This window comes from Lonchura striata, chromosome 4 (genome assembly GCF_046129695.1).
Source record: "Lonchura striata isolate bLonStr1 chromosome 4, bLonStr1.mat, whole genome shotgun sequence".
Classification (NCBI taxonomy): Eukaryota; Metazoa; Chordata; class Aves; order Passeriformes; family Estrildidae; genus Lonchura; species Lonchura striata.
Genome location: NC_134606.1, coordinates 64,791,505 through 64,818,717, shown reverse-complemented (window position 1 = coordinate 64,818,717; position 27,213 = coordinate 64,791,505). Strand labels below are relative to the sequence as shown.

General features: G+C 40.2%; 1 protein-coding gene across 1 annotated transcript; it reads left to right on the top strand.

The window, feature by feature from the left end:
• The first annotated feature begins 2,485 nt into the window (after positions 1-2,485).
• On the top strand, positions 2,486-25,410 carry SMARCA5 (SNF2 related chromatin remodeling ATPase 5). Its single transcript, XM_077783027.1, has 24 exons — positions 2,486-2,719; positions 5,005-5,079; positions 7,306-7,472; positions 8,399-8,499; positions 9,144-9,244; positions 11,171-11,350; positions 11,709-11,864; positions 11,966-12,097; positions 12,368-12,436; positions 12,802-12,911; positions 13,731-13,957; positions 15,441-15,562; positions 15,652-15,804; positions 17,008-17,144; positions 17,590-17,734; positions 18,119-18,238; positions 18,463-18,573; positions 19,111-19,224; positions 19,817-19,939; positions 21,161-21,293; positions 22,253-22,371; positions 23,487-23,699; positions 24,122-24,232; positions 25,119-25,410. Exons 1-24 carry the CDS (start codon positions 2,585-2,587, stop codon positions 25,182-25,184), a joined length of 3,120 nt encoding a protein of 1,039 aa, XP_077639153.1. The 5' UTR covers positions 2,486-2,584; the 3' UTR covers positions 25,185-25,410.
• Positions 25,411-27,213: the final 1,803 nt, after the last annotated feature.

Below are 27,213 nucleotides of genomic sequence, written 5' to 3'. Positions count from 1 at the left end.
GTTTTCTGGAGGTTTTTTGCATAGTCTTCTGTGCTACTTTCAGGACTTCAGAAAATTCAAAAAAAAAAAAATTAGAGCCTTTTGTCTTTTAACTTTTGGCAAGATTCTTTTTTTTTTTTTCAATTATTTTGCCTGTTGAAGTAGAGCTGAACATTCACCTTTTCTGATACCAATAACACAAATATCTCAACACCCCCACACCCTGGCATGGTGCTGTTTTATTTTGCTAGATGGCCAAGGATCAATGAGATTTGGATGGAGTTGTGCTTTTCTACCTTCCCCATCAAACCAGATCCTACCTATCAGTTTTAGTCTAAAAGATGGTGTCAAAGGTGTTGAAATATCCTCGCCACTCTTCCCAAACACCTGACTTCTTCCCAAGGGCCTTCTACCCCATTTTCCTTCACCAGTGATTCTCCATGTGTGGTTTTGTTTGTGTGCTTTGCAGGGGAGGCAAAAGATGAAAAATGGGAAAGGGGGAATGTAGCTCCCTTCCCACCATGACTTACACTCCTCACTACACAGAGAGCACTGCATTATCTGGAGCAGCTCTGGGAGAGGGGCAGGAGCTGAGGCACAGCAAGTAGACACAAAACTACGCTGGAAGAATAGAGCTGGCTAAAATAACACAGTTATTTTAATTTGTAATTTGCTGCCACATGTATTTTTAAAGTTCAAACTGTGTACCTGAATGAAAAGCATTTAGCGAAGCTCAGGGACAGAGTTTTCATCTGTGATAAGAGAGGACAACGAGGAGTTGGAAAAATATGTCAGTAAATTTGTGATTAGCTGAGAAATCCTATTCTAGGAAAATTGATATTTTCTGGGAATTTATTCTTCTGAGCAGTTCTAGCAGAAAAAAAGTGACACCGTCTTTTGGAAATGTCAAAGCTAATAATTTTAACTTCAAAAAATATTAAAGGATGCCTGTAATAAAAGACAATGGAATGAAGGTTGTAATAATCATCATGAAGATGGTCTGTTTTGCTGCTACATTCCAGGCTACAATGGTTTCTCAGAAGATGGAAGATGCAGCTCCACAAACCTATGGAGTGCACTCAGTGGCTGCATCTACACTGACAACTCTTGTGAATATTGCCGGAATACCTACTGGTGTGACAAATCTGCAGATGTATAGAGCAATTTGGATAATGTGGAGAACATGACTGTCCACATTGTGAACCAGTCAGGGGAGTTTTGCTTCTAACTAGCTCAGGTCTGGCCCTTTGGACAGCCTCTGTTAGCACCTTGAGTGCAATAGTAGTGCTCTTAAGCAGCTTTTCCTGTTCAGTTTCATCCTATTCCGTGCACTCCAGGGTTCTGGGATGCATGCTCTGGTAGGTGGCACCTGGCAGGTTATCTGTGAGGCATTGCAGGTGTAGATCTGCTCAATTACATCCTAAAGCAGGGGGCTGCAGCCCACGATGCTTCAAGCTGGGAGCAGACACTGTGGTTGTATTTAGGTTACAAAAGTGTACTTCTGTGCCTACAAACTTGGCCTGGCTCAACCTGAGCAAGCGAGAGCAGGGGACTTTGGAGGGTGGCTCTGTGTGACACCCTTTCTGTGAATGTTCAAGTCCCTCTACCCAGAGCTCATGGAGAGATGAGGAGCCCATAGAGCAACCTGAAGCTGCCTCTTGAGTAACTTACGGTATAGCACACTGCTGTCACCTGCTTTAACCACGCTCCCTGCCGCTCCCGCACGGGGTGCGGGGCTGCTGCTGGGCTCCAGCCAGAGCATGGCTTCACCTCCTCAGGTGATTCCTGAGCCTTTCCTGGAGGGCTGTGAAGATGGTGAAGGGCCTTGAGGCGAAGCCACGTGTGGAGCAATTGAGGTCAGTTCAGCCTGTAGCAGACTGAGGGGAGACCCCATTGCAGTTGGAGATTGAAGGGAAGAGGAGGGATAAGCACTGAGCTCTTCTCTGTGGTGACAGCGAGAGGATCCCCCAGGGAACGCCCTGAAGTTTTGTTGGGGAAGTTTAGGTTGGATGTCAGGAAAAAAATCCTACCCCCAGAGGCTGGGCCTGCGCTGGAACAGGCTCCCCAGGAAAGTGGTCACAGCACGAGCTCAAGAAGCATCCGGACCACGCTGGGGCACAGTGTGACCCTCGGGCATGGCCTGTGCAGGGCCAGGAGGCGGACTCGGCGATCCTCGCGGGTCCCTTCCAACTCGGAATACGCTGTGATCGTACACAGGGCGTGAAACGCGATGCCAGCCGCGATTTGAACTCAGGTTTCCCGTACGGCTGTGCATCGCAGGGAGGCGGGGACGCCGCGGTCGCACCGAGCGCCGCCGAGCTCGGCGGGGCCGGCGCGCGCCGCAGCGCCCCCACCGGCGGCGGCGCGCGCTGCTCGCGGGGGAAGTCTCGCGAGCGCGGGCTCGCGGGGCGACTCGCGCGCGGCTTGGCGGCTCCCGCCGGGACGGGCCGGGCCGGGCCTCGCTCCCTCCGCCGGCCGCGCTCCGACACCCGCAGGCCGCCGCCGCCGGCAGATCCCGGCTGCCGCCCGCGCCTGTCCGCAGCACGCAGCCCGCCGGACGCCAGCCCGAGCCTCGGCGAGGCGCCGTTTCCTCACGACGCGGATCATGTCCGCCGGGCAGCCGCCGCGGCCGGACGAGCCGCCCGCGCCGCCGCTGCCGCCGGGTGCCAACACCGGCGAGGCCGCGGGGACGGGGCCGCCCTGCGCCGCCGGCCTGGCCGGGGGCGACGCGAAGATGGAGGTGAGTCGGTTCGGCCGGCGGGGTCCCCCCGCTCCCCCGGCGGCAGGTGGGACACCCGGGCCGCGTGGGGCCGCGGGAGACAATGGAGGAGCGGCCGCGGGGCCGCACCGGGCAAGGCCGGGCCGCGCTCGGTCCCGCCGCCCTCCCGCCGTGAGCGTGGCCCGGCGCCGTGCGATGTCTGCGGTGTCCCGTCCTTCTCGCCCCCTCCCCGCCGCGGAGGGGTCGCGCTCGTCCTGCCGCTGGGACGCGCGGAAGAAGGCACTGCGGCCGAGGCACGCCACTTGTTTTCCAAACGGGGCGGCGGGAGCCCCCCGCGCACCCCCAGGCTTTCTGTCTGCTCCTGCTTCCCCGAAACCCTGCCCAGCCTTTGCGCTTCCTGCTCCAGCCGCCAGCCAGCCCGGTGTCTAAAACGCATGAGCGATGTTTGTCTGCTGAAGTGCTTCAAAACTTTTTTCTATTTTTTTTTTCCTTTTTTTTTCTTTTGAGAAAAGAGGTGCGAGGGTTGTGAGAGGGGTTGTTTTGGCAATAGGTGCATATATTCCAGAAATTTCAGGGGGTTGGAAGTGATTGCCTGGAGATGCTAATTCTATCGCGGCATTGTTTCTTTAATGATAGCAGGAAACTGGTCGGTCCTGCTTTCAGCGCTGGGTATTTTGTACTCTGAGTCACGCTGGGCTGTTCAACCTACTTGTGCTAAATTACATTGCAAATGCCATGTTTTTCGGATGAACAAGTAGCCAAAGCACTGTGGGAAATTAATCTTGCTCGAACCTGCAGAAATAGGGCACTTCCAGGCTGGAGTTTAGCGTGTGCAGGCTGAGAAACGCGTGCTCTTGTGGCGCCCGTGTGCGAGGGCTCTCTGTGCTGCCAATTCCTTTCCTTTTTTTACCTTGGGAAGGGATTTCCTGGCGTACAGTGAAGTTTGAGTTGGAATGCCTTGGAGCCGTGAGCATCTGAAGGACTGTTTTCCCTGGTCTCCAGCTCAGCTGCAGGGTTCTGTCATCTGTGCAGCAGATGATGAGCTCGGATGGCCGTGCCGCTCTGCTGCTGTGCTTTCCAGGTTAGGCATTGTGGCAGAAAGGGGAATTGCGAACAGAAGTTCCAACGGTCCTCTGCTTGTGCTTACTTGGGTGTTGGCTCAGTCCAGTGAGGGATGAGTAAGAGGATTTAGTTATGATTTCAGAAGAGCTTTAGCCATGACTTCTTACACTCAATTCTTTATATTCTGTCTAGTGAATTAAACATTTGTGTTAGGATTTTTCTGTTTCCACATGCCTCACCTGCTAGAGGCTTGTGAGGAAATACCCACTGACGAATATCCTGTTTCTTGCCAGCCTTTGTTTCATTTGTTTCTTCTCCTGTTCCTTTGTTCTGTATTGGCCGATAAAGATTTAATTTAGCCCCATACTTACTAAACTCAAATAAACAGTAAAAACACTTGACGGCATCTCATTTGTTTCATTTTCTCAATCTTTCAACAGTTATTTTGTTATGTGTTACCTTAGCATTGTTTATCAGGGAAGGATCATCTCACTGCTTTTAGTTTTAACAGGAGATGAAAATGCATATGGGGAGACAATATGCAAAGAGTTAACCTAATGACAGAAAAGACAAGGATGAAAAAGCCCTGATCCAGAAGAGTAATTTAAGGCAGTATGTTAAGAATTTGGCAGGAAGGGCATGAGGGAAGACTGCCCTCTCCTAGCCAGCTGGTCCTTCTGTTGTTAGTAGTACCATGGGTGATAAACATTATTTAATTTAGTAAACTATGTAGGAAAAAAAAAATACAGTTTCCTAAACTCCTCCTCAGCTTTCAGGACAAAAGTGCAGTGTGGATTCTTGTTTAGATTTGTTTTTTTAATACACAGTGATGAGGGATTGGGGTAATCTGGCAAAAACCTTGAAATTGCTTCAGGCCTAGAGCTGGTGCTTTCACAGTCCGTCTCAGAGCCAGCTTCAGGGGGGTTGGCTCACAACCCTAGAACTGGCATGCTGATCTCCTGGACCACAGCTGTCTCCCTCATTCACATTGATGTGATGCTTTAATGATGGAGCTAAATCAGATTACAGAGACTCAGCTCTGTCCCTCACCCTGTGGCAGGGATCTCCGATTCATCTCCAGGTAATTGTATAGGTAATAATAGAGAACTGACTACTGTCTATCCACATCAGGTGCTACGACCAACTTTTGCTGCTTTGATACAATGTGAAACGAGCTTGTTCTCCTTTAGATGGGTATCTTCTCTTTTTCAGAAATATTTCTTCTTAATTCTTTTTCATCTCAGGAGCCTTTTGATGATACGTCTCTGGCAAAGCAAAAAGAAATCCAGGAAACAGATCCTACATATGAAGAGAAAATGGTATGTAATATTTGGCACTGTGTACATTTAGTACTTATGCACTTATTTAAAATAGATTTGAGTTTTCTGTTTGCTTGTTTGAAATATCTTAAACAGATTTATAAAGATTTGTCTGGGTATTAAAAAATATTTAAGTAACTTGAAACAAAAAATATTCAGAAGAACACTTCTGGGACCATTCTCCTTTCCAGGATTTTAAAGTTACCTGTAGAGCAGTTCATCCTCTAGGCAAGGGGGATTATAAAGAGTTGAGCATTCAGCTTCTCGGTCAGAACTGGAAAGATTGTCTAGGAATCTCTTTATGAAGCTTTAATTAGAGTCCTCAGATTTTTGAAGATGGATGCTGGTTTTGTGCTTCACAGGTTAGAAAGGAGAAAATTTGTTATTTTCCTTCTTTTTTATTTTTTCATAGTTTTTATATATAAAATGTAAGAGATGGAGTTGCCCATTCCTCACCATCTCATTGCAGTTTCTTTCTCAGTTGCTCCCTGTTTGCCTTTCTTCCTGTTTGGAATTCCAGTGAAATTTTCTTCATAGGAAAGTGAAACTGATTCTTATAATTTGCTGCTTCCTGTGTTATTTCTTCTTTCCTCTGAAAATAACCCTGTCTCTTCTGCATATTTCTTTGTGCTACTTTGTGGCACATTGAAGGATGTGAATTTGGATTTGTCTCCTTTATTCTCTGACAGATGCAATAACAAGGGCAATTGTGTTTTAGAGATGCATTGAAAAAGAAAATGGGAAAAGTGTCTCTGTTGGTATAAGGATAGTTCAGGGTTGCAGAGTACAGCCTGTTCTTTTCTGTGTGCTGTCTAAAAGACTTACATAATATTTCTTAGTCTCTTAAAAGTGCAGTGAAAGAAAGTGTGGGGATGTGTGTGCAGGACCAAAACTTGATGAAGATTCCTTACTTAAGTCTTAAAGTGAGGAACCTTCTACAATGCAGTCTGCATCTCCTCTACTTCTGTTTTGTACAGCCAGTAAAAAAAAAACAAAAACAAAAAAAAAATAAACCTTAAAAATAAGGGTCAGCAATTTGGATGGTAGTGAGATCTTACCTAGTTTAAACCTCAGAAACTCTTACAAAAGTAAAGAAACAAAACCTATGAAGAATAGACACAAAAACTTCCATTTCAATGTGGATTATAGCTGTGTCATTCAAGCTTAAAATACCCTTAGAGTGAGTCTGAGTCCTGTGTGGTACATCAAGATCTTTTTTTTGGTCTCTTTATTCTCTAATACTTTGTCTTCCTGTCTCTTCCATAGTGCAGGATCTGCTCACACTAAGGAGGAAAACACTCACAGAGCTGCCATTGCTTTTGCAGAAGCCTGGAACATATGTTCTTTTTTACTAAGAAAGCGGACTTCCTGTAGCTGTGCAGCAAGTTGCTAAATATCAGGTTATGCTGTGGCAGATGGCAGAATGTCAGTGGTTACTCTTAGCCTTAGTAGTTACTGAAGCTGGTTTTAGCTTGATTGTCTGTTCAAAGTCTTGGTGTGGCCTTGGCAGGGTGTGTTGATTCCACATGGAACCTGTCTCAGCAAAGCTGAGCCTTTCAGATACTAATATTGTCTGCTGTAATTTTTTCTTGCAGAGTAGAAACAGCAGCTCCTATCAAAGGGGGCAGCCTGATTAGTTAGGCTGAGCATATCTAAGGTCTCTGCTACTGAAACAGATGTTCTGGCTTGTGGCTATGAGCTGTTCTGTCCTCACTGCCTCCTTTTATGCCAACTCTGTTGCTTATCTGACAGCACAGGGAGGTGCTGTGTCTCACTGAGTAGGCAGGTCACCAGTGCAGTAGAGAGCAATTGTTGCTAGTTTGGCTAAAATGAATTAGTACAATGAAGAATCCTGTGTGTGATGTGTAGGGGAAAATTTCTAGGAGTGGGAATATCACTTTTGATTGGAGAAAGTTGTTAAAGGGAGTCTGGCCTTATCTAGTCAGACTTATGCAATCTTTGTGCCAAAATCAGATTTTAGTCTTGGCCACAGGTCTGTCTCACAGCTCTGATCTTGCGGCATAGCAAAGATGAGCCTTGGCCCCACAAAAGAGTATTGAATCTGTCAGCATCAGGTATATTGATGTTACTCATTTCTTCTTTGGTGTTGTAGTGATGTGTATAAAGTAATGTGAATCTATATTCAAGAAGTATTTGTTTGCTTTTTCTTTTGAATTAATACATACTCAAATGTCTCACACTTGTTCCATTTAATTTTGTCACCAGCAAACAGACAGAGCAAACAGATTTGAGTATCTATTGAAGCAGACTGAGCTCTTTGCTCATTTCATTCAGCCTGCTGCTCAGAAAACTCCAACTTCACCTTTAAAAATGAAACCTGGACGTCCACGAATAAAGAAGGATGAGAAACAGAATTTACTGTCAGCTGGCGAGTGAGTGATGAGACATACTATAAATAAGATTTTATTGTACTTTAAAAGTGGAAGTTGAACTTGCTAAGCTTTTGTCCCCTGTCTGTGTGTGTACACCGTTTTTTTCAACTGCCCACCTGTAAGTTGAGGGTTGCTTAACAATTCAAGGAGTTACAAGAGATTTGTGTTGATGCTTTCCAGCATGAAGAAAAGCAGGGGCAGAAAAGTAAGGTAGTCATGGCTCTAAATTGTAAGAGTCAATGGAGAACATCGCTATGCAACACCTTACAGGCAGCTTGAGAATTGTAAGTCTAGAAATTTGGATTGCCTTCATTGCAGTTTATGTGGCTGCAGTGTTTGGCAGGTGCAGCAGAACTTAAATGCAGTGTTGTTCCCTGTCTTGTAGGTAAAAGGCCAGTACTGATGCACACATTAATCCCTGTCCAGTCACTTTGGGCTGATATTTGAGCCTGCTGAACATGAATTCTAGTGAAGAATGTTGCTAGAAACTTTCTTTCTTTGTGTGTAAATGTTCTGTATTGCAATATATACATTAATATATGTTGTCACACTATGACACAGAAATAACTCACGCACTCACTCTAAGATCCAAAAGAAGAAAAAGAGGAAGTTTTATTTCTGATCTCACAGTATATAGAATTCTGAAAGTGACAGTGGATTGGAGGATGAAATTGCCACCTCTCCAGCCACACTGGTCAAACCAACAGTCCATCAATTCTCTCCTCCCACAAAGAAGAATGCAAAACAATCATTTACATGAACAGTGCATGAGAAACTCCAGTAGAAATATGTAAACATCAGAAGGCATAAAATACTTATAAAAGAACTTTAAAGAACAGGGTGACAATACATTGCATTTAATTTTGCAGCAACTTGATGTCTTTTCAGTTTGTCCACAAACTTAGTACTGTCTTGGACTTTTCCAGCTATCGGCACCGTAGAACAGAGCAGGAAGAGGACGAGGAGCTGTTAACAGAAAGTTCCAAGACAACAAATGTCTGCACTCGATTTGAAGAATCTCCATCATGTGTGTTTCCTTTTTTTTTTTGTTTTTTTTTTACCCCTGTACTTTTTCTTCAAAATGTTTAAAATTAACTTGATTTGCACACTTTCTAAGGACAGTGAAATAATTGGGTGGGACGGTAGAGGGAGGAAAAAATCCAGTACCTAGCTAATGGTACAAAATGTATTATTGAGGAACTGCTTATTTTCATTCCGGCTAGAAAGATGGTCCAGTGAGTCTCGTCCCTTAGAAATCTGGTTGCTATGTTTCAGTTAATAGTAAAGAGTTAAGTCTGTCATCTTACTGGTTTTGCCTATATAACCTATATTCTGATACAAAGCACCTAGCAGCTTCCAGTTCATTTTATGGTATTCAGTATTTGGTTGTTTTAATGTTTGACTGTGTTCTGATTTTGACAGTGATGATGGATTTGAAATTTCTGTGTGCTTTGTGTTCTTGCAGAAAACAAAGCTGTTGCAGCAACTTGCAGAAACAAAATTAATATGTTGCTGTCTCCACTCTGCATTGTCCTTGAATTTATTACATTAATTTATTACTTGATTTTGTTCTGTAGCTTTGGTAATCACTGTCAGTTAGCAGTTAACAGGTGGTGAAATTCTTTCCAAAGTTCTTGTGTATCTTTTAGTCTATTCTTTTATGTCTTTTAGATGTGAAATGGGGAAAGCTGCGTGATTACCAGATCCGAGGACTGAACTGGCTCATTTCTCTGTATGAAAATGGCATCAATGGTATCCTGGCAGATGAAATGGTATGCACAGAGCCTGTGTTTAGGATCACTTAAAAACACATGCAATACAATGCCATTTTCGTCCAGCAGTTTGTATATATATGGGAGTTTTAATAACACAAAATGCAATATATAGTTTGCCAGTCTTATTTTTCTACTGTGTTTAAAGTCACTAATTTTAAAAGTATCAAAGGTATTTTGATTTAAATAAATAGTGCAGGCAGGTTTCAAAAACAGAAATATGGAAAGGGAATCCATCAACCTTTAGGACCATGAAGTTAGTGGAGGGGAGTTGTTCCACAGAATGACATGTCCTCTGTTTTCTTTCTCTCTAAATTGCAGGTGCTTTGTTATGTTATTCTTCAGCTGCCCTTGCAAGGGGAGTGTCATATGAAAAGAGCATCGAATGTAGAAACACTTCCTATTGTTAGGGCCATGTGTAGATATTAGGATATGAGTGTCCTCTATGGACTGATGTCCACAGAACAGCTAGAGGAGTGGGAATTTTCCTGAAAAAATGATGCAAAGATAGACATAGCTAGAGAGCTGTGTTAAAATTTCTCATACATCATGACCATGGACGTTTCAGTTGGCACTGGCCATAGTAGCTTTTCCCTGTGTTTTCTGTTCTCTTTCCTGAAAGATAAGGGATGAATGCAGAAGAAATTGTAATAGTTTCAAAGGCAGGTGTTTTTGTCCCCTTAATAATTTTAGATGTATCTCTTTTTCATAAGGAGTAGAAAAGAAGAAACAAAAGACTGAAGTCTAATTAATTTCAGTGTATTGCATTTGCCGTATCTTGTAATTTCTGTGTAATAAAACGTAGAGACAAAAGAGTTTAAATTACTGTTCAGTAACATGCTTCACTTTTAAATACATCAAGGTCTTTTTTAAACATAAATGCTTATGAATAGAGGGTTTTTTTCTTGGCTAAGTGGAGAGGGTTGTTTTAACAAAAACACCTTGGAGGCTTTATGAGCCCTTGGATTTGTGGTATTCCAATATCCATTTTGTGTAAAAGAGATTAAATATTACTAAATTTTTTTTAACTTACTCTTAGGTATTAATTGTTTTGAAATTATTAAAGCATTTCACACAGCCTGTAAACACTTTTCCTCATCTTGTACCCAGTGCATTTTGGTTATTTTGAAGAAAAAGTCTTTAGAAACAGAAATTACTTGTGCTTATGGTGTTTGGGGTTTTTAATTCCTGTGCATTTGAATTATAGTTTTGAATTACTTAAAGTATAGGAATTATCTGGTTTTTCAGTACTTCATCAGTTTTGTTTTAGTTAAAATTATATGTTGAAGATACTGTGTTATACCAGATTCTCAGTATTTGTTTTCTTCTTTGAGATATGCAGTTTTTTACACTTGTTTGGCTCTTTCCTCACAGAAACTGATGTAATTTCTGGCCTGTGGAAGCCTCCTTTTAAAAAGTAATTAGAACATATTTACAATGTGAAGCATTAATAACATAATATATACAAAATATGACAGATATATGAAAATATATAATAAATTTTAAAATCTTTAATAATCCTTAGGAATCTTTAATTTATTAACTTAATCACTTTATGTCAAGTTTAAGAGAATACCTAAGTCAAATTTTTAAAGTTTGACCTTTAAATACACCATAGTCTGCAAAATAAAAGTTTTAGGAAATAATGTTTCCTTGTGCTTTTAACAAGTTGTCTGTACTTGAAAGGGAAGGCAAAATTCTAACTTCATAATCCAAGGTTTCTGAAATTATACTCTTGCTACTTTGTTATAATGAAATGTGAGAAGCCCTGCAAGCTTTTCCTAAACAAGACTTTGATATCCTTTTTGTATCTCCCTCACTCATTCAGGCTTCTGTACCTTCCGTGCTGTGCTCAGAGCTCATTCTTGAGTTTTCTTAAAGGTTTTCTGAGAGGTTTTCTTTTTTCTAAAACATTGTGTCTTACAGGGTCTTGGGAAGACGCTGCAAACAATTTCTCTTCTTGGCTATATGAAACACTACAGAAACATTCCTGGACCTCACATGGTGTTAGTTCCCAAGTCCACTCTGCAGAACTGGATGAATGAATTCAAGAGATGGGTACCAACACTTCGAGCAGTTTGTTTGATTGGTGACAAAGACCAGCGAGTAAGTTAGGATATGGTAGTTTTTCCTGTGTGTTCCTGTGTAAATCCAGCTTGTGATCTTGCTGTCCTTTCCCTTTACTTCCTGGGGAGGGATGTTACTTCGATTTGTACTGGTTTAAGACTTACAATGCTGCCTACTTGGAGTATAACCAGCTTAGAATTCATTTGTTTGTTGCCCAGATAGTGCTTCATCACTTTATGTTCATAATTTCTTTTTCAAAGATTTACAGTCTCCTTGTATGAAGGCAGGACACTGCCTTCATGAGACTTGATATAGGAAAATTGTAACAGTGCTGCTGTGTTCTTTTCGCTTTAAATTTGACAGAGCTTCAGTAACCAAATGTCACCTTGTTATCTAGGCTGCCTTTGTGAGAGATGTGTTGCTGCCTGGAGAATGGGATGTCTGTGTAACATCATATGAAATGCTTATCAAAGAGAAGTCAGTATTCAAAAAGTTCAACTGGAGATACCTTGTTATAGATGAGGCCCACAGGATTAAAAATGAAAAATCTAAGGTAATTTATTTACACTGAAAAAGAGATCTATGTGGGTTATTTAAGTGGTGGTGTGGGGACTAGTAATGTTTTACATTTGGTCATGTCTCAATGTCCTTCAGTTATCAGAAATTGTGAGGGAATTCAAGACTACCAACCGGCTGCTATTAACTGGAACTCCACTTCAGAACAATTTACATGAACTCTGGGCACTTCTTAACTTCCTTTTGCCAGATGTGTTTAACTCAGCTGAAGTAAGTCTTCATTTCTGCTAATCAAATTCATTTTGCTGGTTTTCCTGATTTGAAAATAGACCTGGATATGTATAGTTAGTGGTGTCAGTTACTTATAAGTGATAGATTGAGTTAGAAATGTTTGTGTTATAAAGCTTTTTGTAAAATAGGTCAAATAGGGTAATTTGTTCTTTTACTTCCTGGCTATATGAGAGTTGTATTTTTCACCATTGTGATACTATTGCACCTTGAAAGGAAGCCTCTTATAAACTGGTGATTTTGTTGATACAGGATTTTGATTCGTGGTTTGATACCAACAACTGTCTAGGGGATCAAAAACTGGTGGAGCGCCTTCATATGGTGAGTCCTTTTGCCTTTTGTACAAGTGTTATGTTTACATAAGTTAAATCCAAGACAGTTCTTCTAGTGCTTCTTATGATAGACTATTAGGATGCAAGAGATTATTCCACAAATTTTCAGTCAAGCAAAATTAAGTCAAAGGACACAGAATGATATGAAAGATGATTTTGACCTAATCATTGAGTCTTTCAAATAAAGCACATGTATAGCAAATAATTTCTCCATATGGGTTGCCTTTTTTTTTTTCCACATTGTCTAATAATAGGTCTTGTATCTGTTATAGAGAATATCTGCTCTTTGATTTGTCCATTGACCTGGTCAGTGTTTCAGTTTCCAAAATGCATTTAATGATGAACCTCTTTCAGGTGCTACGACCATTCCTTCTCCGTCGCATCAAGGCTGATGTGGAGAAAAGCTTGCCTCCAAAGAAGGAAGTTAAAATTTATGTGGGCCTCAGCAAAATGCAGCGAGAATGGTAATTAATGCATGTGCTGGACTGGGCTGTGGTTAAGGCTCAGAAGGAGTGTGCTGTCTATGACTTGAAGGTTGTGTGGAACTCTGTGGTGTACTCCCAGTTCATACCTATTTCTTTGTGACACTGCTATGCCAGAACCATGCATGTCAGGGAGATTTACGTGATTAAATTAAGGGTAGGGTGAGCTTTTGACAATTACTGTTGCTTAAAGACTTAAGGAAACTTGCTTAATTTCTTGTTTAAAGAAAAAGAGACTCAGGAGGAATTTTTTGGCTCTGCTCAGTTCCTGGATGGGAGGGTGCAGCCAAGTGGGTCAGCCTCTTCTCCCAGGCAACAGGACAAGAGGAAATGGCCTCAAACTACACCAGGAGAGGTTCAGGTCAGACATCAGGAGGAATCTCTTAATCGAAAGGGTTGTCAAGCATTGGAATAGACTGCTCAGACAGGTGGTGGATTCACCATCTCTGGAGTTATTTAAGAAAAAGCTGGACATGGCACCCAGTGCTTGATGGTGTTTAGCTTAAGGTCGGAACTGATGATCTCAGAGTGCTTTTCCAACCCAGTTGATTCCGTGACTCTGTGCTACATTTCTGACTTGCCAAAAGGCAAAAGAATGTCACCCAACCCATGTCCCATGGCTGCCATGATGCTGAGGGCAGGTTCTGTCTCCCACAGTCTTTTCCTTGCTTACACCCATTCAAACCATTCCTCCTCCTCCCTCTGCATCACCAAAAGATACAGCCTGTGAATAATCTCCCAGCTTCATTTTAGACTTCATTTTAGAGTGAACAGAAGGGTTTTTTTCTTTCCTTGCTGTAGGTATACCCGAATCCTGATGAAGGATATAGATATCCTGAACTCAGCTGGGAAGCTGGACAAGATGAGACTGCTGAACATCCTGATGCAGCTACGAAAATGCTGCAATCACCCATACCTCTTTGATGGAGCAGAGCCTGGCCCACCTTACACAACAGACATGCATTTGGTCACTAATAGTGGCAAAATGGTAGTTCTGGACAAATTGCTACCTAAGTTGAAAGAACAAGGTATGCATCTCCTTTCTGGGGTTTTGAGAGTTTTTTGATTCAGTGATATTTTTGTGTATTCTGAGCAAAAACCAGCCTACTTTAGCCAGGATTATTGATACCAGCTTGGATCAATAGTCCCATTATGGCTTTTTGTGCTGAAGTGGTTTGATTCTTTTTTTTTTTTTTTCCCATTTTTTCATCCATTTTTTTCCTAATTTTTTCATCCTAAGTTGAGACCATAAAAAACATCATTTGATTGGGAACTTTAGGTTTTCTTTCTTAGCCTTATTAGTTATTTTGAATATAATTATGTAGTACTTTAGCCACACCATTGATTTTCCATGAAGGACCATTTCAGATTCAGAGTCCTCATATAGAGTTCAAGTCAAATCCTGTGTGAAATGTTGCTCTTTCTTGCTAGATGTGATTTTGAGCAGCACCTGAGGTTTTTCTATGTATTATATAAACGCTCAGACATGGGGGAACTCTTGAATTGTTTTAAAGTTACTTGATATTAGGGACAAAGATTTGAAATGGATTACTATAAAACTCACTTGCCACAGAGTTTTTGACATTGGAATCAATTTTTAACTCACTATTTTTTGAGTATGATTACAGTAGTAACTTTGCTAAAGAAGCTGGAGGTAAGTTTGTGAGTGGGGACACTTTGAAGAAAAACAAAACTATGTCCAAACCTCAGCCTTCTGTACTATAAAAATAAACTGTACTTTGTATCTAGGTGTCATCCAGGCAGCTGTGGCCGTATAACTCAAGACTAAAAACCAAACAATTCAGTGGTTACTGTGCTTTTTTGATCTTGATTTTTTCCTGTTAGGAGGTTTATTTATGATGTGTTGTAATTAATACTGGCCGGGTCTCAAATCAAATCGTCATCTTAAACAAGAGAGTTCAGTATTAACTGAGAGAGTTCAGTATTGTCCAAAGAACAAAAAGGAGTAGAAACTTTGTTATATCCCAGGTTTTACTTAAATTTCTCCAGTAGCCTGGAAATGGTTGAGTATGTATGCATAAAGTACTGAATATTTGCTTTTTTTTTTTTTTTTTTTAAGTTGTTCTTGGCAGGAAAGTAAACTGACAAGAACTTAAGAAGAATTCACTTTATTTCTAGAGATCTCAAATCCAAAACAAACAAATACTTCAAAATTTTATTATTTATGCTTGATTATGTCTTTATATTTGTGTTACATCTTACTCTGCTGTGTCTTGAAATTTTTTCTTGTGGAGTACAAAACAAAATGAAAGGGAAAAGCCATCCATTAATTAGACAGTGACATATCAGAGTAAGACAAATGTATCCCATGGCATGGATGTGCTGCGCCAGCAGCAGCTGCAGCCCTGCATTGTAGTATGGGGTCTGAAATTCAGACTACTTTTCTTCTTAGTATATGGAATTGTCCTCCTTCCTTTTCTGTGTAGACTTGGAGAGTTTGTTTAATCTTACATTTTGGTGAAAACATAAGAAACCTTTTTACCCAAACAGGCTCAAGGGTTCTAATCTTCAGTCAGATGACAAGAGTCCTAGATATCTTGGAAGATTACTGTATGTGGAGGAATTATGAATATTGCAGACTGGATGGACAAACTCCTCACAATGAGCGACAGGTATTTACAATTTTAAGGATTGTATTTATGTAAAAAATACTACTTGTAAAACATTTTGTTTAACTGATACGTTCTTTTCATTTATTTAGGCTTCCATTAATGCATTCAATGATCCTGACAGCTCAAAATTTGTGTTCATGTTGAGTACACGAGCAGGAGGTCTTGGAATCAATCTGGCTACTGCTGATGTTGTAATTCTTTATGATTCAGACTGGAATCCACAAGTAGACCTCCAGGCTATGGTAAGATTCCAGATGGAAATTTTGTTTTTCTTTTCTTTTTCTCACTGAACTTTGCTAGAAATATGTACTTCCAAAATAAATTGGTATTTTCCCATTTTAGTACAGCAATAGGATTTGTAAGACCAATTTTAATTTCAAATGCAGCTTCCACTTTGTGGAACCATTAGTCATTAGTCACATTTAGGTTATACAGTGTTTTATGCAGTGGGAAATGCTGGGTGTATGCTACACCTTTAATATTGTTTAATGCAAATAGCCTACTTGAATAAGTAAAAATGAACTAAATCTAGGTTGTTAATCCTGAAACTATAAAGCTTTAAAGCTTCACTTTTGTGGGGAGTGGAGGTGAATGTGTTTGCACTGTTTTTCTTGTAATTTTGAAAATATGATAAATTTGAATTAAACTTTTCAAAAACTGTTTTAATGGTGATGGTAATGGAAGGATCTCGTCTTTGGGGTTTTTTTTAAGTAGATTTGGATACATCTCCATCCTGGATACATGTCAAGGACCTCGGTGACCACCTAAGAAAGCAAAGCTATTTAAAAACTGCCAGTGTTTTGTTGGGTTTTTTTTTGACAAGTGAGGCCTTTCAGAGGAAATGTCTTTAATTATTTCAGTTAACCTGTGGGGTCTCAAGTACTCTAGCAAAAATTACTTCTAAGGAATGATGGAACTGATGTCTAATAGCTCAAGCGAGGCAGTACCAGCTACCACTACAGGTGTATGCTGAGAACACTGATTCTCACAGTGGTTCTTGTTTCACTAGTCAGGAGAGGCAGGGTATTGTAGTTTTCCTGAACTATTCATGGTACTACTGAAGGATTTTGAGAAAGGCAGCTTTTGGTCATCACAGAGATGATTTCTTCATGCTTTGATTCTACAGAAGGTTGCTTAAGATCAGAAGCATGCAAGTCTTCTCCCCTGTGTGATTTTAATGAAAAACCCCAAAACCTGCTATTTTTTAGCCATGACACATAGAGACAGACTCACTGTCAATGTTACTGAAAAAAAAAAAACCCGAACTTGCAATGTAGAGAAAAATGTAATATCTTGGGTAGCCATGGATAGTTACTTAAATATTTAAGTAACCTGTGCTGTTCTGTTTTGTAAATTCATGTACTGGAAATAATGAAAATCTTAAACCTAAGTATATAGTCATACTGGAAGGCAAGTGCTGAATTTTTTGTTACTGTTATGGGCAGGATCGAGCACACAGAATTGGCCAGACCAAGACTGTCCGGGTGTTCAGGTTTATTACAGACAATACTGTGGAGGAAAGGATAGTGGAGCGTGCAGAAATGAAACTCCGCCTGGATTCCATAGTCATCCAGCAAGGCAAGTATATGAAGGCACTTTGTATCTAGGATGAAATTCTCTTCTTCTCCTATTGTAAATCATAGTGGAATCAGCCAGTAAGAGCCAGTAGGAATGTTGCTTTTGCCTCATCTGAGCTCTGAATAGAATGTGCAAAGGCCTCATCCACTTGAAAATTAGTTTTATTGTAGGAGTAGGCATTTACTCACTAACCTTTTGCTTTCCTCCCTAGTGGGATATAGTCAGATTTGGTTTTTTAAAGCACTCAGTTTCTTCTTTAAACTAGGGAAATGAATGCCTTTCCTTTTTCTAATAGAGAAAAGTAAGGTAACCTTAATTGACTTGCTTGGAATCAGTAATATATAGCTTGTATGTGGAAATACAAGCGGGAGAAAAATCCTATATTGCTCTTTCCATAACATAAGCTCTTTAGTGAGTTGCTATCCTCAAGCATTTTTATGTTTAGGAAGATTGGTGGATCAAAACCTGAATAAACTTGGGAAGGATGAAATGCTGCAAATGATCAGACATGGAGCGACACATGTGTTTGCCTCAAAGGATAGTGAGATTACAGATGAAGATATTGATCACATTTTGGAAAGAGGGGCAAAGAAGGTGAGAAGGTTTGAAAAGGGGAAGCCCACATGTACATTTAAATATGATGGCAAGATAGTGAGTCTCTGGTTGATAACTTGGTTCCAAGCTGGAGAAATAAGGGGTTGTGCTGTAGAGGGTTTTTGTGTTATTCAATCATGTTTGTTTTTTCTGATGTTGTCAATAAGATGTTTTATAGTCAAGTACATTCTAGAATGGCTCCTCTTCTTTCTGGCAACGGGATGTTTTAAAATGAAGTACCTTTCAGAGTGTCTCCTTTCTGGAATGAAATGTTTAATAATGACATGTCTTCCAAAATGGCTACCATTCTATCTGAGAATGAGATGTTAAAGAATGAAGTACCATCCAAATGGTTACTGTTCTTTTCTGTATCCCCTGTCCAAGACTGCGGAAATGAACGAAAAACTTTCAAAGATGGGTGAAAGCTCCCTTAGGAATTTTACTATGGATACTGAATCTAGCGTGTATAATTTTGAAGGGGAAGACTACAGAGAAAAACAGAAGGTAATGTTTTAAGTTTCTTTTTGAGGAATGCACTGAATTGCATGTTTTAATCATACTTATTTAAGAGATACTGGATAATATAGTGTCATGTATGAAAATAGTTTAAATAAAAAGACTTATAACATTTAAAATGAAGTAGATCTAATTTTACCTAAAACTTGTAGCTGGTCTAATGATCTTGCAAGACTTAATTTTTGGTTTTGGGGATGGTTTTGTTTTTATAGTTGGCATTTACAGAGTGGATTGAGCCACCTAAAAGAGAAAGAAAAGCCAATTATGCTGTGGATGCTTACTTCAGAGAGGCTCTTCGAGTCAGTGAACCAAAAGCACCCAAGGTGAGTTGACTAATCAAAGGAAGTAATTTTCTTGAATATACATGGTAAATGGCTAAAGCTGTAAGCAACAAATAGGTCTTTAGTAATAAAAAACTGCTCTGTTCACTTTTATAAAGTGGAGAAATTATTTAAATTTAGAAAAAAATTTCCAAAGGACTTAAGACAAACTTCTGTGAGAAAACATAAGAACAGTATGACATGTGTAAGATGTTAGGGAGGGTAAGATCAAGTTTTTTCTGGTTCTTATTTGAGCAGCTGTAAATTTTCCTGTGGAAGATTTAAATGCATGTGACTTTTTCACCAGACACCTCCTCCTCCTCCCAAAAGACCTCTCTTCCCCTTCTCTCACTGCTCTTTTACTTTTAGAATTTTTTGTGGTGGTTGGTGTGTCTTGCATGGTGTGACTTTTTTCCCCAAGTTGAGACAGTGCATTTTTGTAACAATAATGGTTTTTGTTTGCTCATAAACTTAAATCACTTCTTACACAAAAGAAGATTCTGGATGTGAAAGGGAGCAAATGTAAACTTTGTGTTTCAGGCTCCACGGCCTCCAAAACAGCCAAATGTACAGGACTTCCAGTTCTTTCCTCCTCGCCTGTTTGAACTATTGGAAAAAGAGATTCTCTACTATAGGAAAACAATTGGTTACAAGGTAACTGAAAATTTCCTTGACCAGAGGGATGGAGCACCTCTGAGAATTGGAGTTGTTCTGTCTGGAGAAGAAAATACTCCGGAGCAACCAGATTGCAGCCTTTCAGTACCTAGAGGGGGCTTACAGGAAAGCTGAAGAGGGACTTTGTACAAGGGAATGGCTTTAAACTGACAGAGGGCAGGTTTAGGTTGGATATTGGAAAGGAATTCTCCACTGTGAGTGTGGTGAGGCACAGGTGGCACAATTTGCCCAGAGAAGCTGTGGATGACCCATCCTTGGAAGTGTTCAAATCCAGGTTGGACAAGGCTTTGAGCAGCCTTGTCTAAGTAGAAGATGTCCCTGCCCGTGCCAGGGGGTTGAAAAAGAGGTGATCTTTAAGGTCCAGGCCCTTCTGTGGGATCCTCTAAATTCCCACAATAGAACAGTTTAATGCAACAGTAGGAGAATATGTACTTTTCCAGCCTTTACAGTAATTTAAATGGGATAAAATCATGTTCAGCTGTAGAAATTATTAGGTTATATTAACAGTTATATTTCACAGAATTATCTGTGAAAAATTAATTCCGTTTTAAAAAGTGCAAAACCCTTTCAGGTACCTCGTAATCCTGATCTCCCAAATGCAGCCCAAGCACAAAAGGAAGAGCAGCTTAAGATTGATGAGGCTGAACCTCTTAATGATGAAGAACTAGAAGAAAAAGAGAAACTTCTAACCCAGGTATTGTTGGGTCTTCAGTGAGACTGAAATAAACCAAAGCTTGTTTTGTGTTCCACAGCATTATGGGAACATTTTTTGGTAACTGGTTGGTATGTGCCGTAGTTAACACATATGCACATTTTGGTGCTGACTGAAAAAAGTTTCTAGCATTAGGTTTGTCATAGGTCTGTGTCATAGGATGTCTTTGAGGAACGTGCACCAAGTTAGTGCACTTGGATTCTCCTGCATCCTAGTCTGGCATTGACTTTCCTATGGGACCTTGCAGAATGGCTGCAGAGCTGGGTGTGCTGCATTCCACATTATTTAATGCACATCTTCTGCCTCAGTTTCATGCCCATATGGAAATGAATCTTGGAGTCTGAACGGTCAGTTTTCCTAAACTACATCTGGTTAGTGGGTAGTTCCCCTCACTAAAAGAGGGTGTGAGCTGAATAGATATATAATTAGGAAGTGTGTATATTTAAATAATTTAAAACAGGTGAATGCCTGGTATGCCTTATTTGGCTATTGTATTTACACGTTGTATTTTGGCAGGGAATCGGAATTACAGGACGGGATTTCTTGCTTGTGTAGTAATGAGCTGGAACAGCTCACTGTGGAGACACCAGAATCACAGAGGTCAGGAATCAGTACAGTCCAGTAAGCTGTGGCTAGATCACAACATGGCTGGCAGAACTTGCAACTTCCCACTACTTGTAAAAGTTACTGGTAATATGAAATTAGCCTATTTTGGCTCATGACTTCAACAGTACTACTTGTGTCCCTGCTGAGCATCATCATCACAGGATGGCTTTAGTCCTTCTGAGGTAGAATGACTAGGTGCAATGGCTGAGGGTGTCTTGGGACACCTGGGGAGCCTTTTTGATAAAACAAAAGCCATTACACTGCTTGCTTCACTTGAGCAATTTTTTTTTTTTCTTAGAAAGCAATCCAACAGAGAGACTGTTAGGAGGAGGGACTAATTTTTCAGCTGAAAACTTAACAGAACTTACTAGGTAACTAAAGGACTAGTACTAGTCATTTTGTAGTATTTAAATGGAGAGACTACAGTGACTGCAGTATAAAAGCAGTTTTACCAAATTAAACTGCAGAGAAAGAAAAGGTTTAACACTGTGGAATGATGAAAGTGTTACCAGCAATTTCAATAAACCTGTTTAATCAAATTCTGAGATGGAAAAATCCTGTACCACTGTGCAGTGTTTCCTCTTGATTGCTGTATAGGGCTTCACTAACTGGAATAAGAGAGATTTCAACCAGTTCATCAAAGCCAATGAGAAGTGGGGCCGTGATGACATTGAAAATATAGCACGAGAAGTCGAAGGAAAAACCCCAGAGGAAGTCATTGAGTATTCAGGTAACTTAATTCTGTACTGAACTCTGAGAGTATCTAACTCTACTTGGCTCGTCTGAGCTGCCTGAGAACATGGTAACATCTTACTGCTGAGAATTTCTTACACTGCTGTTTAGGATTTTTGGGGTAGAATTATACTGACGTATTTTGGATCTGTTGATCTGTCTTTTACCATCATTACTGCCTGCGTAACTAAGGCTGTACTAAAATGTACACATAAACTCCTGCTGACCCACTTCACTATATCCTGAATCTAACTGGGTAGCACTGTCTTCAGTTCTTGTTAATTTTTGCAAAAGGAAATCCTGAGAAACACTGCTTAGCTGGAGAGATTTCCCTTTTCCTTGTATTCATTAATGAAAAGTTAACCTTTACCTCCTCGAGAGCAGAACACAGTAAATACATCATGATTGAACATACAGTGACCGCTGTTTTTTGTAACCTGAGTCCACTTGGCTACTTACCTCTCATATCTTAGAACTTTTTTCCACTGTAGTGTAGCTACAAAGTCCTGGCACTACATTTCTTAAGGTATAGAGCAGGCTGAAAATGTGAAAAATACTTTAAAAAAAACCCCTTATTTAAACACCTAATTGTCTTTTAGGCACTTGCTTGACTTTGGGCACTCAGTTGCCCTCTTCCTTCTCTTGATAAAACTGTATTGTTACATCCATTTCCATTTGAAGAAGCTTTTTTTCCTTTGAGGAGACTGGCACACAAAAATCTTTCTGGCCTCACTTAAACTGAAGATTCCTATATCTACCCTCTTCAAAATAGCATTTGTAATACTGCAGCACATGATAGCCAGAAGGAGGAAGGTTTCTTACCAGCTAAAGGCATATCTGTTGTTATACAGCAGTAAGCTCTGGTAAAAGGAAGGAACAGCTAGCATCCTTTTTTAAGGCTAAACCTCTGACTTTTACAATGCATGATAAGAAACTAGCCAGTTGTTCTTTTCTCAGCTGTGTTCTGGGAAAGATGCAATGAACTCCAAGACATAGAGAAGATCATGGCTCAGATCGAAAGAGGAGAAGCCAGAATACAGAGACGAATCAGCATAAAAAAGGCTCTTGATACAAAGGTGGGTTTGCTCAGTTTCCCGCTCTTTTTCCTGGTGCCAGTGAGGGGAGATGCAGGACTCCTGTCTGGACAATGCTGCTGATGTATGAAGACACCTTGGGCATGACATTGGCCTATTTGCATAACATTCAGCAATTTCTTCCTAGGCTTTTCCATCCTGTGGAAGTGCTGTGATGACAGCCTTAGCTATGGTCTGCCCTGGTGTTTGTAACAGTTCGTATTGCAGCACACATTTCAGAGTGCTGTGTAACAAACTCCACATAGTACAGGCTCTGGGGAGGAGCACAGTTCCTTCTGGACACATGTAACTGAAATTAGGAGAGAGAGGGATAGAGATGGAGAAAGAGGGATGGAGCGAGAGAGAAATGGGGGGATAGAGGGATAGATAAATGGAGGAAGAGAGGGAGAGAGGTAGGTGGGGAGAGAAAGGGGTAGAGAGATGGGGAGAGAGAAACAGAGGAAGACAGGTGGAGAGAGGTAGAAACTGGCAGAGGTAGCAGGAGATAGCTAGATATAGTGGAAGACAGAGGGAGTTAGAAACATGAGATGAGAGAGCACTTAAAAAAGATTAATCCGACAGAGGAGGCTTTTGTTTTTGTCTGTGTTTTACCAAGTAGTATTTGGTAGTGAAGAGATTTCTAGTTAATTAAGACACTTTATCTGAATTTTCTCCCCACTTCAGGTTTGCTGAGTTAGTTGTTTTCTAGGGAAGAAGTGTCAGACTCAATAGAGAAGGCAGCCGAACCATGTGCTAACTCTCATGCACCTTTTTGCTCTTACTCTGACTTTAACAGTTCCTGAGGATTTGTTTTAAAAAGGATCGTTGCCATTTGTATCCTGACCAGTCTTGCCTGTTTTTAAGTGTAGTGAAAATCTGCCATTAGTCAAGAGATTACAAAGCTGTCTATTGTCTAAACCAGAATTTGCCAGTTTACATAGCTTTGATAAATGCACTGTTCTGAACCTAACAGTCATTTTCTTGTGAAGACTTAGCATGGAAGATCCTTAAAGATCTAGGTTTCTGTTCTCATGTGATTTATTTCTTTTATACAAAAGACTTCCGTGCTAATTCTGACCTATTTCTTAGCTTTATGTGGTCTTATTTGTTTTGTTCAGATTGGGAGATATAAAGCCCCTTTCCACCAACTAAGAATATCCTATGGTACTAATAAAGGGAAGAATTACACTGAAGAGGAGGATCGCTTCCTAATCTGTATGCTTCACAAACTAGGATTTGATAAAGAAAATGTCTATGATGAATTAAGACAATGTATCCGAAACTCGCCGCAATTCAGATTTGACTGGTTTCTCAAGTCCAGAACTGCAATGGTATATATATATATAGCTCTTTTTTGTTCATGAATGCCTATCACAATATTAAATTAAATTAATTAAATTGCTGCTGAAATACTTAGGTAGGTGCATGGGAACAAGGCTTTACCTTTTTATAACTTTCTGACAGCTGTATGGGTGTCAATGTAGCCATGGCAAATGGGAGGAGTAGTTCAAAATTCTAAGGTACCCTTTACCACTTTGAGTTAAATATAAATGTATTTTACAAAGCAAACATCTGCAGTCAAATCCATCCCTGTGAAGCCAACCAGTAAGTAAGTATCATGAAACATTTAATTCTTTGTTACTCTGAAAAGATTGAGTGAAACACTTACTATTCACCAACATTTTTAATGTTCTAAGAGGATTTTTACATTAAGTGGCTGCGTAAGGTACTGATTGAATGTTGCATAATGCAGGAACTGCAAAGGAGGTGTAATACTTTAATCACTCTAATTGAAAGAGAAAACATGGAACTGGAAGAAAAGGAAAAGGCAGAAAAGAAGAAACGTGGACCAAAACCATCTTCGGTAAGATTTAAAAGGCATTTCTGTGAAAAACCTCACTTGAAAACAGCGTTTTTCCAAGTGTCTAGGACAAGCGATATGTAAGGTTATTTGAAACCAGCAACTTGGAGAGCAATGTTAAAAGCTGCCTGAAGTTCATGTCAGTGTTCAGCTAGTCCAGTTGAGGATGTCAAATAAAGGAAAAAAGGTTCTTAAGTGTAGCTCACATGCTTTGGATCAGATAAACTTGTTACGTTTTGGATCACTGGGTTGGTACACTGTATAGATTGACCCTGGTAAGTACATCAGGGATGTATTTGGCATTTTGATTTATATAAACTGCTAAATCATCCACGGATCTATTTACAAATGGGCCTCTAGAGCTAGATTTGGGAAAACAGCACATCTGCTTGACAGCACTCTTTGCTGACTAAATTCAAAGTATTGCTAATATGCAGGCCTATTTTGTAAATAAAATACCACCTTTACACATTTTCTTAACTCCAATTGTTCAGGTTGTTGCCTAGAGGTGTTGTAGCAAAAACTTACATAACTTACTTGAAATTGTGTAGAAATCAGTAAGGTTAATAGTGATGGATTAAGTTTCTTAGACATGTTCATAGAACATTTAAATGGGAATTTAGAAATATCTTTTCATAATAGGAAGCTTTATAACATCCTTACCTGTTTTTATACACTTTTTACCTCTGTGAAATCGTGCTTTTCCAGATTTGGAGAATGAAAAACAACAGCAAAGATGTGCATATTTACCATATGCCACATTTGCAGTTTATCAAATTTTAAAGTTGCCAGGGTGTCAGTCTTCTCAGTCTGCTTTGTTTTTGAAACACACTGCTTGCTTGCAACCTTTCTGTATGACAACAACTTACTATAAAATCTTACCTTGCAGGCACAGAAGCGCAAAATGGATGGCACTCCTGATGGGCGTGGGAGAAAAAAGAAGCTAAAGCTGTGAATGCAGAATTTTTTAATCTCTAAATTTAAGAAGTAGTTCTTTAATTTACGGGTCTTCATAAGATGTACTGTATAATGCTTAACTGGTTTAAAGAACATTGGGTTCATCTGTTTATTGAACTAGAACATAGTACTTAATTGTAGTTTCACTTTTTTAAATGCAACAGCTGTGCTGAATTTTTTTTACCATTAACACTTGAAGTAATAAATTGTCTTCATTTATTAATAAGGCTTCTTGTGACCTCTTTTTGATTAATGTTTCCACTTCAATACATACTTATTTAGTCATTCCCCAGTTTGTTTCGTCTTAGGTTGTTGTGAACATTATGATAAATAGAACTGTTTAGTAGTGTTTTCTTGGTACAAGCCACCACTCAAACTCTATTTCTGGAAATTTTGTGCCTCTGGCTTTACCTTTACTGAACTTACTGTACCAATATATTCAGTTCCTTGAAATTTGTGGAAAGGCTGCTTATTTACTTTTAGAATAATGATTGAAACAAAACTGTTAACACTTTTTGATTAAAATCTGTGCCAGAGGAAAGCTTGGTGAGTCATGCTGAGGTCTGCACTCCATTAAAATGGCCTAAGCATGGCAAAATTGGGTCTGTTGGCAAACAACCGCAAAGCCAGAACAAGGAAAAGTAACAATTTGGGAAACAACCCCTTCTCTCACACACTCAGGTGTGGTTAAATGCAGAGATGGTTGTGACTGGAGTGAAAGGAACTCGTCCTGACTCCAGCTGTGCACAGCTGTAGTTCACAACTCTCACTCTGCCCTGAGCCAGTGCCATGCATGAGTGATCCCTACATTGTCCCTTCCTGGTGCTGTATCTGGTATCTGCTGACTGAGATGCCATCATCTCATATAGCATAATTTTGGAATCTACTAAGAAAAACAAACCAAAACGGAGCAAATGCTCATAAGCTCTGCTCAGTTTTCGCCTGGCAAGAACACAAATCTAAAAGGCAGGAGTTTTATGTAAACAGAAATGATGAAAAGTCAGTTTTGCTGAGGAGTCCCAAATGCAGCACAGTTCTTAGTGGCACAGGACATGAGTTTCTGTTTGTCTGTGACTGGTTTACAAACCTGCTGAGAGCAGGGTGAGTAACCACACTTGCTCTTCAGCAAGTCCAACAACATGATAATGTGTAGCAGTGTTAACAGCCAGGCCCACAGCATGTCACACTTTGAATTGTCCTGGTAGCCCCTGAAGAAATCAGTTTAACTGTTTAAACATATCATTCCCTAAAGAAAAATGCTTTAATGCTGAAGCCTTCCTTTAAAAGCATCCATTTTCACCAAAGCCCCCTCAAACAAATACTATTATAAAACCCCAAAAGAAACCATGAGCACTTGTTTTAAATTAGTCTAAATAAAAACTTTAAAACAGTAAACAGAAGTTGCTCCTTTTGTACCAGCAAGAGGGAGGTCTCAGGTTCACTGGCATCATTAATGTTTACTGGTTTAACTGAAGGAAACAGGGCTCATACTTCATAAAAATCAGTTTGTCCTCCAATGCCCTCTGGTGACGGGAACTAATTAGATGCTACAGTTTTACTGATTCCAATTGCAAAACACTTAGGTAATTTTATTCCTATTAAATATTTCAGGAAAATACTGAGATTTAGCACAAACCAAAACCACTAGTTTGAATAAAACCCTCCCCCTGTAGTTGCTATGGCACTTCCTAGGAGTTGAAAAATTAGCACCCTCCAGACATACCATAACTTAGGGAATCTCCAAAGCTTATTAGGCTGAGCCCTTAAATACTTTAGATCTGATCCTTACTGCAGAGAAATACACTTGTGTTTGTGTATGTATGGTTGCATGGCTGCAGAAATGCCTTGTGACCTTCCATGCCTAATCTTGGATGGAAAAGCAGTGACCCCAAAAGACTTTAGGAAAACAGCTTGCTGAAATGGTCACAACTTGCATGTGCTGGTGTGCAACTTCTGTCCTCTGTCTGGGAGGGCTCCTGTGAGTGAAGGCACAAAGCAGCCAGGAAGCAAGAGGGAGGCCAGGGGGC